Source organism: the organism of the source record quoted next, unplaced genomic scaffold (genome assembly GCF_019419815.1).
Source record: "Pyrus x bretschneideri cultivar Hongxiangsu unplaced genomic scaffold, Pyrus_bretschneideri_v1 Contig31, whole genome shotgun sequence".
NCBI lineage: Eukaryota > Viridiplantae > Streptophyta > Magnoliopsida > Rosales > Rosaceae > Pyrus > Pyrus x bretschneideri.
Genome location: NW_025999624.1, coordinates 2,482,267 through 2,500,255, shown reverse-complemented (window position 1 = coordinate 2,500,255; position 17,989 = coordinate 2,482,267). Strand labels below are relative to the sequence as shown.

The window sequence follows — 17,989 nt, the reverse complement described above, 5'->3', positions numbered from 1 at the left end:
AAGTGGACATTCCGGGTCGGGATGTGTCAGTTTGGTATCAGAACATAAGTTTGGGCAGTATTGCGTTCATCACACACGTGATGTAAGCATTTTTGGTTCTTAAGCCTAATTCTTGAATCTTGCCACCTTGTCGAGCACGAAAAATGTGTTAACTTTTTCTAAGTTTTGAATGACTTTGACGACTTATCGACATTCTAGAACATCATTTTGGCAGACGCCTTTAGACATGAAATGAAGAAATTTCCTACCAAGGAAAATCCCGTTTTGGTATAAGTGGAAGGCCCCAAAGCAGGGCTAATGTATCGATAATTGTGTGCCACTAGAGATTTACCAATCAATTCCACTACATTTATCTCATTATCATTATCAATCCTTTCGAGTTAGGATCCAAGAATAGTTTTGATTCCTTGGCAGTATCGATTAGTATACCATCTACGGAATTCTTACGAAGTTGTACTTTCGTCAAAATTTCTAGAAATGTCTTTAGTGACAATGTGGTGCTAAAGGGGTAGCACTCGACGGAAGAACATTTGGGGGACAGACACTTTTGGTCGCCGATAGCACTAATCTTTTCTAATGCACTAGTGATCATTTCGGATCTTAAGGAGGAAGATTGACTTCCGTTTAAGTTGGTTCTAAAGTAGATTGTTAGCAAATTTCTTTTTCCAGCCTTAGGACACTCCAACCAACACTAGTCTTAGATTTCCTTTTGACGTTGTATTCTTCAATTCGATGAGCATAGGCACAGACATACGAGTTGTTATACCTACGGTAAGTAGAAATCCCCGAAGTAGTGAGTATTTTCCATAGAATTAATGAAACCACCTTAAATGACCAATTTCTTACCATCCATCTGAAACCATCCACCCGAGCGGGCTCTAGTTTATAATCAGCATACTGTGGCACTGCTAATTGACGATACTATCTGATATCTAGGAACTGTCAACCAATATTCAGGCGGTATGATTTCTGATACCGGGCACATGTGCTAGTATCTGGGAGTGATACCCTTATGTCAAAACGTTGGTTTACAATTTCAGGGTAACGAACAATATTAAAATATCATAAATGTGTTAATTAGCGGCGCGACTGATAGACTGAGTAACATAGGCTATCTGAGCCGAAGAAATTAAAATTATGGAAACTTAAGGGCAAACTTTGTAGGAGGACCATAAACTCACGGTTGTGTTAACCATATTACCCATTTAGGTAACTAAAACCTCTTTGACCAATCACCTTTTTGATCACTTCCACAAACAAATATTAGAATTAAGGCATGAATTATTTTCCCGCTGTAAAAGTGAAATGAGCATTGAGAAAATTGTGAAGACCTTTTAGTACGTGGGGTATAGAAATGAAGTAGTATGGTACGTTTTGAGGATGTATACATTTGGCGTCATTTCTCAAAATTTTATCTGGGATATCACCAAATGGTGAAGTAAAGCACACCATCAATCCACTTTCTCGTACTACACCAGTTTCCTTGAGTTTTTTCGATCAATTCCTACGTCATTGAGAGAACTTAGTTACATAGGCTTACCGATTAGGAATTTATCAAACCAAACACCTTATCTAGGAAATATAAAACCTGTTCCCGAAGGTGAAAGATTGAACCTTAGGATCGTACCTAAATTTTAGTAACTCCATCGGATGACGATTAAAACTACTAACCCATACTTCAAATTGATGGTCTACCTGACCAACTTTTGGAACTCGAGTTTTCTTCCGTAGCTTGTCGAATTCATAGTGGTCTTACCGATGACTTTCTCACTTATCTCAGCAACGAGATTAAATTCTCCTTACACCGACATTTAGCTTTATATCAAATTCCTCAAATATTACCTTTGTTTAGTTGGTACTTTTTGGGGGACGTGATCTCAACAAATGACATTCTTGTCAATTTCGAAAAAGGTTGCAAATGTCGAAAATTTCATATTCCACAAATAGTTGTGAAGTTGCGATATCTTGGCGTCGTTGATTTTATCGGCAGGTTGTTAGTGACTTTCAGCGGTGGTGATTTTCCTTTCCACATGGCCGGGGGAAAATAAGTTTAGCTGAGACATGAAATACGATTAAAGTTATGACAACTGAAGTGCTGTTTATTTCCTACCATTGTTCATGCATTTCGAAGCATCAATAATTTTGGAAATCCAAGATGATGTTTTCTCTGGATGTTGTGGACTGTGTAGATATAGCATGACAGAGTATTACATTTGTTCCCCTGCATTTGGGATTGTAGGAAACGAACCATCTTACTTATGACTTAGAGTTAACGGTTATCATCTTCGTTTGAAAACTGAATGACACTTCTCGATGGAGAAATGTGTCCATGACTTTTATTAAACTTAGACTTCTCAAATACATCCTCATTGGAAATAAATTAAATTTCTGGCAGTGGTAGTGGAAGGATCAAACCAAACCAACATCTACGATTACACTATCATGTATCACCTCAATTGTGCAAACGTAATTATTGCTTACTGCAGCAAAAGACATTATCTACACTTGAAATAGTTTTAGCTGGTCCTATTCTGTTTTAGTTGGAATTCATGGGTATTGGTTAGACGTTACTTACAAATCATCAAGAAATCGTTCAAGTGGTTATAATCACCTTCTGTATTTGAATAAAGATGGGAAATATCACCATAAACTCTCGATACGAGGTATTTTGTACATGTGAATATTATGATGATGTTTCGGTGATTATCAATCGACTTAACTAGTTAACTTACTTTTCGTTGGTCTTGGGAGGACTACATTTTAGACCATTTGGTAAAATTACTCATACTCAAATTTATCATATTTTTTTGCCATTTCGATCAACATCTATGTTGATTGTGATTCCATATTCACATTTTGTGCTGGAAGACATTCTAAACAACTTTAGGCACATGTTTACCCTACTACACTTCATATTATTTTTGAAGCAGATAGACCGTTTAGGTGAATCGCTCGAACCTTGAAATTCTAGTTGTGACCATTAATTTCTCAATCACCCAATAAATACTCTGCTGAACGAATCCTTACCATTGGTGCTTGAATATTCTTGAAGCTGCTGTTATAGCGAGATGTTATGTGTTCAATCCAGTTGTCTTGTATTCTAGATTTCATGAACTTGTTTTGACCCTCAAATTCTTGAATGTTCTTTTATCCTACTAGACATAATTTTTTCGCTAAATCTGAGGGAAATTCACAATGAATTTGCTCGCTAAGGTACTTGTGGACTACATTGTTCGGCTACATGGTGTGCATGTCACTAATGTGTCTCACAGTGATGCACGTTTCACTTCCAAGTCTTAAGAAGTCTTCTTGAAAGCCATGCATACTCAGCTTTTGTCTAACACCACATTTCACCCTCAGACTAACGACTAGTCTAAATGAACTATCTAGACCTTAGAGAACATTTTTCTTTTGTATGTTTTACAGTTTTAGCATGGTTATGATTGACATTTATCTTTGTTAGAGTTATGCGTAACTGCAGTTACACTTTTGATTTTGAGTATGATACCATTTGAGATGTGTATGGAGATTTTATGAATAGCACATGATTGAGATAAGAGTATTACCAACAGGTATTTGAATAATCGAGATTACAATTTAGGAAATTGTGTGCTAATTGCTTTGTCACCCGAGAGGGTAGTATAGAGGCATAGTCGAGACTTTAATTAGACGATTTGTATGTATCTCCCAATGAGGGGCAAGATGGTAATATTGCACCCTCAGGAATTTGTTGCTTTCTTATCGTGACAACAGTGAGTTGTCATTATTGCGGGATGCAGACTGTAATATTGATAACTTATTCATTGGGTTCGTTAAGCAAGTGGACAAGTAGGACCTTTTACGTTTGCATTTTTAGTTATTTATTCATTGCTTGGGCTTGACCCAAGGATACTACGCACTTACCATTGGAGTACATGATACAACGAGTGCGTAGGTGAAAAAAAGAAAAAAAAAAACTTTCTATGTTCATGTTAAATTTCAGTACAATTATTTTAACTTTACGTATTATATATGTATATTGACGTGAGGTTATTATACATATATAAATATTTTCAACTTTATGTTTTCATAATGAGTATTATACTATAACATTGTACTGAAGGAGAAGGAAAGTATGAGTTTGGAGGCATGAAAGAGGAATCATTGCACTCTGATTGCGACGGAATGTCATTCTCTTTTATGCAACCCCTCTAACTTGATATCTTCTTTACATATTTATTTTTTTGCTGTCTTTTTACTATTTTTGTATAACAAGTGATTTCAAATTTCGGGGATGAAATTTTGTTAAGGTGGGTAGATTGGGACAACGTGTCCCTAATTCTACAATTTTATAAATTTTAAAAGTGTGAATTGACGAAAATGCCCCTAGAGGCAAGGATTTTGACTTCCGTTGACCATTGTTTAGAGATATGTATGAAACATTCTTTTAGCGTATTCTTGAAGTACTCGACCATACGAACGCATAGGTGTAAGCGGAATCAAAATCGAAGTTACGGTTAAAATTTTATGAAACATTGAACATTGAGGACAAATTGGTAATTTCATTGTTAGAGATATTTTGTATTGATTTGTGAGACACGTAGGGCCCACACCTCATTCCTACCCTATCCCATATCTTCACCCTCTAGAGATCTCGGTCTCTCTCTCCCATTATTTCTCTTATTTTCAAACTCTCTCTTTCTCTCACTAAGACTCTCTCTCTCCCTTTCTCTCTCGCATTTCACTCATCCTTTCTCCCTTATTCATCCGTGTTACAGAGACCGGCAAAACATGACCACTTCAACGAAATCCCTTGTCTTGGAGCTACCACCGCTGATGGCCACGACTTGTCTCTCATCTCAAGCTCTCTAAGACTCTCTCATCCAAAATTCTCTGCACTCCTCATGCACAGTAACACCGAACCACCATCACTCGACTACTCCGGTGCATTAGACCATCGGACCACCACCATGCCTTGTCCTTTCCTATCTCTGTAAGCTCAGACTGTGAGCATTAACCCAGACGTGGAGCTCGACACTACATAAGAACTTTGCCACGATTCATCATCTCTTTCATGGAAATCTAGCAAGATATCTTAGTTTTCCGACTTGGGTAAGTTCTATTTTTCCTTCCATTGGACCTTAGTGATGTTTGGTTCTATTCAAAACCTTGAGACTGTGTCTTGGTGGTTTTTGGTGCAGTTACACCTCAGTGAAATTTTCCCCATAAATTTTGGGAGCTTGGAACCGTGGACGTTAGGCCATTTTTTAGAGAATTTTTCTGGCCAACTTTGACCATATCTCTGCCTCGCTCTTGTATAAGTCTATTCCCTGCATTTGCTACTTCACTTAGGTTTTTGAATCATTAATTTTGGTTGAGATTTGAGCTCGTTTGGAGCTCTGGAAGTCAATTGTTCAACCTACAAAATGCAGGTCCTCGTGAAGAAGGCGACTACATTTGTACTCGCAGGCGCGTAGGTGCGCATGAAAGAGCCACTGCAAGTGGCGCGTGGAGGAACCTGAGGTCTCTTCTTAGGTTTCTCGACATGCCAAACCTGAATCCGCCGTCCGTTTTTCGAAATTCAACCTTTTTAAAATAGTTTCTTTATTAGCCGTACTTTGTACGAAAAGGCATTTATACGTTAATACGTTACATATTTACATAAATGATTTCGTTTCTAGGTGAAACGCATCGCAAGGACCCTCGATGCTACGAGGCAGGTTCGACTCGACGACATGATCTGTGAATGAGTCTTTTCTTTGATATATATATATATATATATATATATATATACATACACACACACATACACCTATTTAGTTTCCATATATACATCTAGTAACAGTGAAAATTAGGTAATCACTATAAATCTTAAGGGATGCCTTAATTAAGTTTACGACTATGAATAAAATCATGTTGACTAGAATTATCAAATCACTATGGCATGGCTGCATTTATGTTATTTGCTCATCGTTTGCTGCACCGATGTTAGTACTTGCCCGGGCTAGGGCCAGTATTTCACGTGTATGTGCACATCGCACTGTATGCTCACTTTGGATTCATTGTAGGTGCCAGTCCTATCTTAGATTGCTATAGGCAATTAGAACTCGTATGTGCTGTGCATAGTGCCAGTTTTCACGTGATTGTAGTACTAGTGCGTATATCATTGTTACACCTAGTCCTGTTTATGTCAGAATACCTCTGCATGAACTTGTGTGTCAGCATGTGTTGATGAGCAGTAGATATGATATGGTTGCATATGCGAGATTATGTTGATTACGAACGTTATGCGTTTACTTACGAAATATTATGTTGTATTGAATCTTGAGATATTGCAGGCTACAGTAAGTATTTTCTTACTATACGTAGATGTGTATTTTGGAAACTATACTTGTTTTATGGCAAGGGGTTATTATGTTTTTGAAAAGATTTTTACAAAGCTTTATTTTTAGGCCTACTCACCCTTGTTTTTCACCTCTCCAAGTTTTAGTGCTAAGCTTTCATGTAGATGAGGATTCTTGGCAAATCTTGGTATTGGAGATTACCCTCGATGGTATATTCTCATCACTTTACTGTACTTTATTTATACTCTGACATCATGTGTGAAATGGGTTCCTTCCCGCTCACTAGCGCACCTTATACTTAGGCATTTTTAGGTTTAAATTTATTCATATTTTCCACATCACTACACTTTATGGCTTTGTCACCTCTCGGGTGTCGGCCAACACAGCTCGATTCGAAGTCCTGGTGGGCATTCCGGGTCGGGGTGTGTCAGATTCTCTCCCCTCCTAATCTTTTTCCCCTTCCCTTCCCTCCTACTTGAACCATTGCGATTGAGCCCTGTCAATATCTTATATTGATTTTTTATAAGGACAAAAGGACAAAAAGCAAAGTGTGAGAGGAGGGGGAGAGGGAGATGAAAATAGAAAGCTAATTTAGGCTTGTGCGCATCTGCTAGTTGGCATGTTATATTGGCAGCTAGAGTGGTTCTTGAATAGGGTTCATGTTGGCAAGTTGGTATTGGAAAGTCCACCAGTAAGTTTGCTTCGTCATTGATTTGTCGACGTAAGACTCTTTGGAACAATCATTTAATTTCTAATCCTTTTCCTCCATGCGAGGCTTCCTTAATTTTGGAAATTCCACTGGATTGTTTAACAAGTGTACTATTAGCCCGCGACTGTTGCTTGAGTCATATACTTGCTTACTAAATTGACCGTTGGAGAGCCTTTGGTCGGCACACCCTTCGCCCTCGCCCCGGGTCTTAGGCTTGCTCACGGTTGTTTGCTATTTTACAAGTTACTTGGATTTGTGCATCTCCGCTACTCACTGCGGTGCATGAATTTGGTTCTAACAATTAGTACTTTCATTTCTAGAGTGAACTCATATTTCTCTCGACCAAATCATATTACCCCAATGGAATATTTTGTCGGGCAATCACGCGGTGACCATGCCATCGCCCCATTCGACGAAAATGATTTCTTTATAGATCAAGTGTGGGATGACATGTTGAAGATACTCACCAGATTAGAGACACAAGTAAGGACCTTGGAGACATCGTCTCCCCTCGAAGAGCCAACTGTCCAGTCGATGCTTGCCTATGCTCTGATAAAAATTGCTGGTCTAAACCTAGATGCATAACCATAAGGATCTGCTCTAGGAACACAACTCAAAAGGCCCTGTAAGGCTAGAAACCTTTTCTTACTCGTTGCTTGGGAAAAAAGACCATTATTTAGAATCTATAGCATAGGCAGAAACCAGGGATGCCTATGAGGAAGTGAAAGGATGAAATGGCAGCACGTGGGAAACCTCTAACAACGGTTCCGGTCATAACGCCCAGATGCCTTCCGACCAAGATTTAGAAGCTGCTTACTCCCCTCGCGACAACACTGTTATCATCAGACTGCTGATCTCCAATGCTATGGTTAATCGAGTCCTAATAGACAATTAATCAATAGTCAGTATCTTCTTTAGGGGTGCGGCCGAATGAGTTAGCATCCCGATGACGTTGGCAAGAGGAGAGCTGATATATTTCATGCATTTATACCATCCATTTTTAGCCTCTTTGTGATGTTTTTGAGTTAAACTGGTTGCATTTTACCTTATTTTGTGTTAGTGTGCAGTTACATATACTTTAGGATCAATTTGAAGGCAAAAGAAGTGAAAACATGCCATTTTTGGGGTTGACCCTTATTCAAATGTGGAAAGAAGTTTTGTGGCCTGTTTTGAAGCCCAAATAAAAAATCCAAGACGAATCTGGCTTGTTAGAAGACCAGGAGCAGAATGGGAAATGAATTGGAATATCTAGCCTTTTTTGGAAGAGCCAAATAAGGAAAAATGTTCAAAACTTTGGCTTATTGGTTAGGATCACCTTGCAATCAGCTACAGCCTCATTTAGCCTATAAATACTAGGGTTTCAGATCACTTTTTCACAAGCCCCCCTTGGGGGTCACGTAGAGCTCTCTCTCTTCTCTTTCTTTAGCCTTTCTACCATAAACAAAACCCTATTTCCCTTCACCATCCGCTACCACCGAAGAAACCATGCAGCTTCGCTGTGCTTAAAGGATTTCCACATCATAAATGCTTCAAGGGGGTTTCTTCAATGAACTTTAATTTCACTCATGTTGTTCTTGATATTTATATATTCTGCAATCATGTTGTGTAATTAAGTTCATAACTAGGGATTTCGATGTAGCCTTGCAAAACTATTCTATGTTATTAAGTTAAAGTATTCGATTCATCAATCCGTTTTCTTGTTTCATTCACTGATTTTATAGTTCAATTTGTTTGTTTATCTTAATGTTTGATCACCATTATGGTTTCTTACAAATTATTTGATCAAGGTTATAGTACACATCATGCTTAATCTTGGTAGACATGTGAATGAATGAAAAAACTACTATGCATACATCCTGCCATGTGATTTCTTTGGTTCTTGGAAGTTTTCTAGTTTTTAATGGATTCTTATTTGGTAATCTAAGTTGAACATCATAACTAGGTTGCAAATTAGGAGTACTTGATCACAACCGCACATCAAATGGATGATCATAAATGAGTAACCCTAGTTACAGATTGGAGAGTTGAACGCGTTTTGACTTAATTTTCATGGAATTGGTTTGTAACGGTGAAATCGGTATCCCTAGTTCCATTCCCATTGTTTTTGAATCATTCTATTATTCATATTTACATTCTCTTGCATTTTAAGTTACTTTACTCCTCAAATCAAAATCAAAACTCAATTTGTTAGTTTCATTGTTTAGTTAGGGTTCACATAAAACTAGTAATTTGTAGAGGTCTAATCAATCCTTGTGGTTTGACACCCTTACTTGTGCCATTATACTATCCTTATATTTGCACTTGAAAGGAACACAACAAGAGCTACCCTCCACTCTTTTAGTGGCGTCACAGTGCAGACCATGCGATGAAACTAACAGTCCAGGGAAAACCATGCAACCATTTGGTGACTTTCCATGTTATGGACTGCCTCTCTCCTTAAAACGCCATTCTAGGCCGAAGCTGGTATCACATTGATGAGTCGATTTTATATTATATATTTTACCCTATTCTTAGTATATTTTGGTTATTATTTTGGTGAAATTTTGATACTTCGAATTACATTTCCAATGTAGGATATGCGACTTCCTCTTGAGCAAAAAGTGATCAAATGGATGGATTTTAGAGTGATTCCAATTAGAAGATCTTTGTGAGTCCTTGAAATTGTTTGCAACAAAGTTTCAAAATTTTCAACCAAGCAGTTATTTTATGGCGATGCAATAAAAAACCAGCGCACGAATCTGTCAAAGTGACGTTTTGGGCCTTTTGGCTCCAAAATGACATTTTTTTGGGTTCAGGCTCTTTTGGGAGATAATTTCAAGACATCTTAATCTTTAAAATAAGCTGTCTTGGGCCTTTTTGGAGCTTTTTTCAGCCTAGAACATGGCTGATCAGTTTGCTAATAGATTTCTCCATGTTTGACTAGGAGATCGTTTACTAGTTTCTCTTAATTTATTTTGTTTCCTAGTTTTATTCTAAGACCTTTCCGAGGAAGGATTTCATTTTGTAGTAGTATAAATAAAGGCTAGTTAACCATGAGGGTTCACTACACACTGCTTTGGAGAACTTGGCTTAGAGAGTTTTTGAAGATTTAGCTTTATTTTACAAGGTATTTTCAATCATTTTCTTAATGATATTTTGCTATTTAATTGTGATTATATGTAACTAATTCTCTTTTTTTTAGGGTGAGGCCACAAGTCTTAGCAAGAATATGTAGTTTTTTTTTTTTTTCAATTTACTTGTGATATTATGCATGCATGTTTTGAATTATTAATCACCATGTTTGAAACTATCTATTTGTCTTAATGCTTAGCTACAATTAGGATATTTAGAAAAGTAATTTGAAGCAACTTTGGTTGATGGGTTGTCCTTGAAATTGACTAAAGTTTCTTATGGTTAATAATTGTAATTTCACTTAGGATGAATACCACGTTTTAAGGGTTGCATGGTTTTTCAAAGGGTTTCGTAAAGCTTAATGACTCTTGCATGTTTAGATTTGATATGAATACCACAGACGGATTGCATGTTTGGTATACGTTTTAGATTGGGTGTCCAAGTAAAGCATATTTTAGGAAAACCTAACCTTCAAAATATGCATGTATAAATCATAAGTAATTAGAAGAACTACGTATATTGCTAAGTTAACAGTGGAATCCTAGTGCTTTTACAACTTGATTTTTGTATAACTGTTTTCTTTTGTTATTTTATTTGCCAATCTCTTTACTTTGTTTTTAATCGAAATTTTTTTTAATTATTTTTAGTCATAAAATCAACCTTTTCTAAAACTTTGTCTTAAATAATTAATTAAGATTTGGTTTTTACATAAATTATTTCAAATAATCCTTATAGGAATGACCTTGCATTGAGCATTCTTACTACAACAATCTTGTTCTCTTGCAAGTATTTTTAAGTGTTTTTATCCCTACTTTTGCAGGTGGTAAAAATCCTATCACATAGCATGGGAACTGTCCACCCAACCAACCATTAGTTGCCTCATTATCCAGCCCTAATCAAAATTTACAAGGGGCGAAACACTGAAGAGGCAGAGAAGCTGAAAGTTCCACGTCAAGAAAAGGGACCCCCACCTCTTCCTACAAACATCTCCAGATCACTTAACAAACACCCTCTAAATTACACGCAGTTTGATTCCCTTCCCAGGCTATGCAGGTCATCCATTCCAGACTCAATCGCAACACTGCTGTCTGTGCGAAGACAAGTCCACAGAGAACTCATATCCTTAACGCCCTGCTATAGGCTTATCGTAAATGATAATCCCTGTTGTAATTCTTATATTATATCATCTTTTCTTAGAACTACACTAGTCAATTGATTCTCATTCTCGGAGATATGCATGCAATCTAACCCAAATTCAATCACATCATCTTATAAAACAACCTTATTTTCTTTACCATAAAAGATTCTGAAGTTAGTTTATCTTATGTTCAATGGTTTTTTTTTTTTTTTTCGGTGATGCAGGGAATACCTCACTCCCTTGAATAAAGCATAAACTTAAGAAAACTTCGCATGATTGCAAGTCTAAAAGTCCAAAGTAACACTGTCAGAAGTCTCTTTTGGCCTATTTCGTACTGTTTAATTAGCAGTGGGCGACTCGAACCATAATAAGCTAAGTTAAGATTGTCTGGCTACGAACACGGGCACATGGCACCCTGACTCGAAAGTCCAATGCACCATCTGGCCTCTGAAAAGTTTATGCAACTGATAAGGTTGTGGGTTATAACATTCAAACCTGGGCACTACGCCATTTGATGGAATAGTTGAAAGGGCGATCTAGAAATCATCTGAGAGTGGCTCTAAACTCCAACCTCGAGCACGACTACTTCTATCTCGAACCAACATATTAAGTCAAGTATATTTTGCGACACCATGTGTTCAATAAGTCCGAATAGGGCATAAGATTATGCAATCCCTAAGAGGAAATTTGTTCCAAATGAGCTCCGATATGCAAAAATTCTTCGGCTAAGTCAGCCAAGGTAATCAGATCAGAAACACTTAGGTTCGATGCGTAGGGTCTGACAAAAGGATTTCAAAGGTGTTTCGACCCGTATGCTGGCGGGTAAGTCCCTAAAGAACTTTCGTTTAAGATTCATTGGGAATGAACAGGCAATTCGACCTAAGGAAGAAACCTTCCTTAAGTTACACATCACATATACGAAGACCTTCAACCATGAATCGGGGGCATGCAAGACAAAGACTGGAAGCCATTCCAAAACTTAAGATGTTACTTTCCCATCCTTAATTCGATCAATGAACTGAGGCAAGTGCAGAGTAAATATTTTTCATGGGTTTAATATTGGTACCAGAGTAAGGTGGTACTTCGATAATCATGATAGGGATAGGTAATGTTTTTCGAATCAGCATTACTGAGGAGGCGTTCGAGCTTTGTCCTTGGCTCACAAACTTACTCGTTTTTGCTCTGTCACTCATTACTTCGAGGTTAGCTTACTTCAAAAGATTGTCAATGATTGTCGGATTAAACTATATTCTCGAATATAGAAGTAAATGATGAGAAGTTCCCAAAACTTGATCGCTGTTCAGTTAAAAAGACAAACATATACACATACAAAGAAGCAATTAATGAAAGAAGAAAACTTTTTAATACATAGACAAATAAGTTTGAGTCATAGAAGGGATATATGCCCCCATCCTGGCAAAACATTAAGTTAATCTCCTTTAGCGGCACCCTTTTCTCTAGCAAAAGTCGAAGGATTAGTAGGCACATTGGATACTAGATCATCACTAGAACTAAACACTTCCTCTCACTTCACTTCTAAGTCCAAGATCTTGTTCAGTAAGTTTTCTAGGACAAGGAAGTGTATTTTCGATTTCTTTATAGATCTTGTGGATGTCCTAGCCACCAAGATGGTCTTGCTGCGTGTAGCCTGAAAAATACCCGAGGTTATACCCTTTGGTAGATTCTTCTTTAATTGCCTTCCTATGAGCAACACGAAAAGCCGCAAACTCTGACTCATGCAAATCCTTAAGTTGTTGAAGATAGTACAATGAACGTTGTCTTTTTGTTGAACCTCGTTACGAAGTTTCTCCACCTATGACTGCAGGCCAGCACGTACACTTCCTCAGCATTCCGTTTTGAAGATAATACCCGTTCGATTCAACTTTGACCTTAAGCTCTTGCTCTAGCTCATCTTGCACCTTGATGAGATCCGCCTTGTAGTTACTCGTCTTTATTTCCTCGAGGGTGGCCTCGTCGATGTACTTCTCCACTTCTTTCTCATGGGCTTCCTTCATGGCTTTCTGTTCCGCTTGTATTCTTCTAAGCTTCGCCGACTGAGCTTGTACTTGCTACTCGAGCTTCAATGTAGCCTTTGAATCTTGTAAGGAAAATTGATCAAGATGGCGAATCTGCTCCACTTGTCGAAAGAATGACTATTGCGTCCATACGTGATCCTAACCAACGCGAGTGAGAAGGAAAAGACGAAAATTACTGAAATCATTTTGTGAAAAAAGGAATGATGTATTACCTCGTAACGGCTTTCATGACATCTTCGAAGGTTATGCAAACCTTTTTGTAATTTGCAAGAGCAATCGCAGTACCAAGTAGAGCTCAAGCGTAATTCGCGTTTCGAAGATCGCTGGCATCCATCGGGAAAACAATGTGGTTTAGCAAGGTTTGAGCACAAGTAGAGGCTGCATCCTCCCTTCAAGTATATGCAAAGCAGTAGGTAAAGAAGTATCAGCCATGGTGAATGCCCCCATGGGTTTGGGTAGACCCTTTGCCACTAAAAGAGTCTAAATTGGAGAAAAGGGAAGTTCGTGGGACTGGACTTCACTAGAATGTGCCGGAAAAGCCTTCCGTTTCTGTGACTGTAGGGCATCAGGTTCAAAGTTTGCGATGGTCTTTGTCAGAAAGATGGAGGAAGTTGGGGGTCCTTCAATGAAAAGTTGCGGAGCAGATAGCTCTACGTTTGTAAGAATGGCGACACCTCTATTTTTCCTTAACAATGGAGTCTCTTTCTCTGTTTCTGTATTCCCAGGTGCCGTATCTATTATCGACATACATGCCTGGTAAGGAGCAGCTAACAGTGTTGAAGAGGCAGAGTCAGATCTTTTTCGGGTTTTCTTATCAGAAGTTGGAGATATTTTGGACTTAAAGAAATGGATCCCCTTATGGGCATTTTTTGCTCCAATCCATTCCGGATTCAAGATGAGGAACTTTGAGCAATATTGACAGTACGACTCTTCCCACGACCAGAAAATCAGATTGGGAAAAATAACCATTTCCCTTTATAGTGCTTGGCAGGAATCTGCATTGCTTGGTTAATCACATCCAAGATGTATAGCTCCCAGATGAGGTTGGGTCTTACCATGAAGTAATAGTGGCCATCAAAGTTTTTACGTGCATTGAATAACACTCTAAATTCTTGAAGGCCAAGTTTAGCCCCATACCATTGATTTAGAATCTTGAAGCACGCGATGAGTCTGAAAGCGGTTAGGGGTTAGGTTGCAGATAGCCATGTTGTAGCTGATCAAGATGTCATTCAGAAGGTCAAGTAGAGGAAACCTTAGACTTAGGTCTAAGAACCATGGATGAATTCTGGTGTAGGGACACAGGGGGATCAAACAGCACAAGAAGGTCAACATTAACATCTTGGCTAGGTTCCCACCAAACTTTACATTGATTTAAGATATCCAGACGACTTTCAACAAAGGCTTGGTCCTTTTCTTTACTGCAGAATATTGTTAGCAAAAGATTGTAAGGTGGGACCTTAGGTAATTTTGAAGTCTTGCTAGCAAATACCATGGAAAGGGGTTGAAAAGATTAGAAATTTTTTTGAATGAGTAGGGAAGAAAGTTGGAGCCTTTTTCCTTAAACGATTTAGGGATTTTTTGAAAGAGGAAGAAAGGGGTTCGAGGTTAATAGATAGCATTTAATGAAGCCATCTAGCCATTGAATATGAACTGCTTTTCTTAGGATCAACGAATCTGACGGTCAAAATCAGTGAAGAGTTTCAGAGGTAATTTCTTATTTTTCGTGCGCACGCAACAAAAGTAGACATCATCTTTACACCATTTATGGTACGGTACTCAAGACTGCACGTCTCAATCCAAAACGCCTTCATTACTTTGCAAGGAGTCGGATCACCACATGAAAACAGAAGATTAATGGTACGTATTCCAGCTTACTTTGAAAGGTGTGATCTTTGGATAAGTATCCATCCCAAAGAGAACAAGTTGCTTTCAGATACATAGTTAGGGGTAGTTATGGGGCCAAAATAAGGCTGATCGGGATATAGCTACCTCAGAAGTCCGGTCATGGACTCACCAGCTATGAGCGGAGCTGGATCAAACAGAGCAGCAATGCCACCATCACTCTGCTCCAGGGCAATGGGCAAAGTCCGAGCGACTTAGTTGGAACGACCATGCTTGTTCCACAAGACACAGGATTTGATCGATCCAGAATGGAATTGGTCATATCTCGATAAGTCTTGGTGTTCCTGCAATCTAAGAATTGGTGTGCACCACATCACACTCTTAAAGAGGATGCAATATCTATTTCTAGATTTCCTTTAGGATTCTCCCAGCTTAGAAAAAGAATTCTATCCTCAAAAGGTTTCTCTCCATATTGATATATATATATATATACGTATTTAGGTTTCGTCTCTGATAATACAATCTCTGCACTTAAAATTTTCTTGCTCACTACTTGAGTCTTATATGTGCTTACTCACTTGATTGTCGCAGAGCCTTTGGCCGGCAAACCCCCACTTCCCCCCCCCACCCCCCAAGATCTTAGGCTTGCTCACGGTTTTTTTCTTTTTTACATGTTACTCAGATTTGTTCATCTCCACTGCTCACAGCAGTGCACGAATTTGGTTTCAATAAAGAGGGTTTAGTAAGGTTTTAAAAATCCAAATGACAATGTATCCATCGTTAAAGCCTAGAAGATGCAATCCCAAACGTTTGCATAATTTTCTTTCACATTTTGCATAGTTGTAAATTAATTATTATGAATTTTTAATTGTTTTGGTATTTTTAATGTACTTTGGAATATTTTAATCTCACTTATATAAGATTAAATTTTTTGGCTATTACGGTAGCTAGTAAGATTTTTTTAGTAGTTTAAAATTATCAAATTAATATTTTTTAATGGGGTGAAAGAGATTACTCGTAGATAAACTTGTTAAGAACTCTTTAAACAGGCAACCCAATCAATTAACTATTGACCTAAAACCTAATATTTTTGCTTCGTGTTCAGGTGGGCAAGAAATTTGACAGGTGTAGGCCTCAGCGTATTTGCGGGTCCAATACATGGAAATGGACAATGTCACAATGTACTTGGAGCCTTAGCTTGAGAGATTTTTCATTGTGACCGGTACATAAAATGGTACATCATATGTAACTAAATAAATAATGGGATATGTATAGTTAATAACTTCAAAAATAAAATTTCTCATTATTCTTATTAAAACAAGTGATGTACCACTTTTGTTCCTGTCACAACTAAAAATTTTTCCTAGAACCAATAACCAGAGGATCATACGTCCACCGTTTCTCTGTCCAACTAGAAGCTCTCTGTTCTCTGTTTCTCTGTTGGGTCCACTTTTCTGTGGGCCCTCCTCCTTGCTTTCTTCAGTACTTGTCCATCACTGAGCACAGATAAATCCCAGATAGTACCTGAAACTGGCTATATATAAAACAACCCCAAACACTGTTTGCCCTTCAAACAAATTATTTCTTCTCTCGTGTTTGTGTTGTTCTTGTTTCTCAAAATGGCAGACTCTGGTGCTGGTGGAGCTGCAGCAATTTCTCTTCCACAAGCCTCCGACGATGACTCCATGCACAGCCCCCGGAGCGTCCCCACACTCTCTGGAGGCGCAAGTGGTGGTGGAGGAGGAAGGTGTTCGTCGTCCGGACACAAGAACATGGTATCACCGTCGGGTGATATTATCATCTCAAACTCAAAGAAACCGAGAGGGAGACCGCCGGGGTCCAAGAACAAGCCCAAACCCCCGATCGTCATCACCAAAGACTCGGGGTCAGCGATGAAGGCGGTGGTCCTCGAGATCTCCGCCGGGTCCGATGTGGTGGAGACGATTGTACAGTACGCCCGAAGGCGCCACGTTGGCATCAGTGTGTTAAGCGGTTCAGGGGCGGTGTTGAACGTAAAGCTGAGACACCCAGCCGGGCCCCACGAACCGTCACTGTCTCTTCAGGGTCCATTCAATCTCCTCTCTCTCTCCGGCTCTTACATAGACTCCTTCCCGGCCGTCATCACTTGCTCTTCTTCTCCTTCCGCCGCTGGTGGTGATGGTGGTTCGGCCGTACTACCGACGTCCGGGACTTGTTCTCTTCTGGCTTGTTCGTCATTCACGGTATGTCTTGCGGGGGCGCAAGGGCACGTGTTTGGAGGGATTGTTGGGGGCAAGGTTGTGGCGGCGAGTACTGTGATGGTTGTGGCCGCCACGTTTTTGGATCCGACCCTTCAGAGGTTGCCTTTGACTGTTGAGGGTGGCGGTGAATATGAAGGTGAGGAGGATACTAAGCCTTGCATTAATGAAAAAAGTTGTCACACTTACGGCGGCGGCGGCGGCGGCGGCCGTAGCAGTGGTGTTGCGAGTCCAACGTGCCAGATGAACACTAGCCCTCCTGATCATCATCATCAAGTCATGGCTTGGGGTCCTCCATCTCGCACTCCTTACTGAGAAAACAATTGAAATATCAAATATTTTCAAGTTGGAATTAATTCATGATGCCATCTTTACTTAGTCGTAGCAGCTGCCTAGTAATTTCTTTTGTGATATTTTGGCAGCAACATATGGTTTAGCATAATTGTCTTCTCTCTCTCTCTCTCTCTCTCTCTCTCTCTCTGTAGTTTTAGTTATTGATGAAACCTAAAAATGAAATACGTTGATGTAATTTGAGTTCCTCAGCTAAAATAGCGAACTAGGCTTTATTTTATTGTTAATTTCTATCGCGCTCC

At 38.9% G+C, this 17,989-nt stretch overlaps 1 protein-coding gene across 1 annotated transcript; it reads left to right on the top strand.

The window, feature by feature from the left end:
- Positions 1–16,477: 16,477 nt before the first annotated feature.
- On the top strand, positions 16,478–17,789 carry LOC103929569 (AT-hook motif nuclear-localized protein 17-like). Its single transcript, XM_048590336.1, has one exon. It carries the CDS (start codon positions 16,779–16,781, stop codon positions 17,709–17,711), a length of 933 nt encoding a protein of 310 aa, XP_048446293.1. The 5' UTR covers positions 16,478–16,778; the 3' UTR covers positions 17,712–17,789.
- The last annotated feature ends 200 nt before the right edge of the window (positions 17,790–17,989 follow it).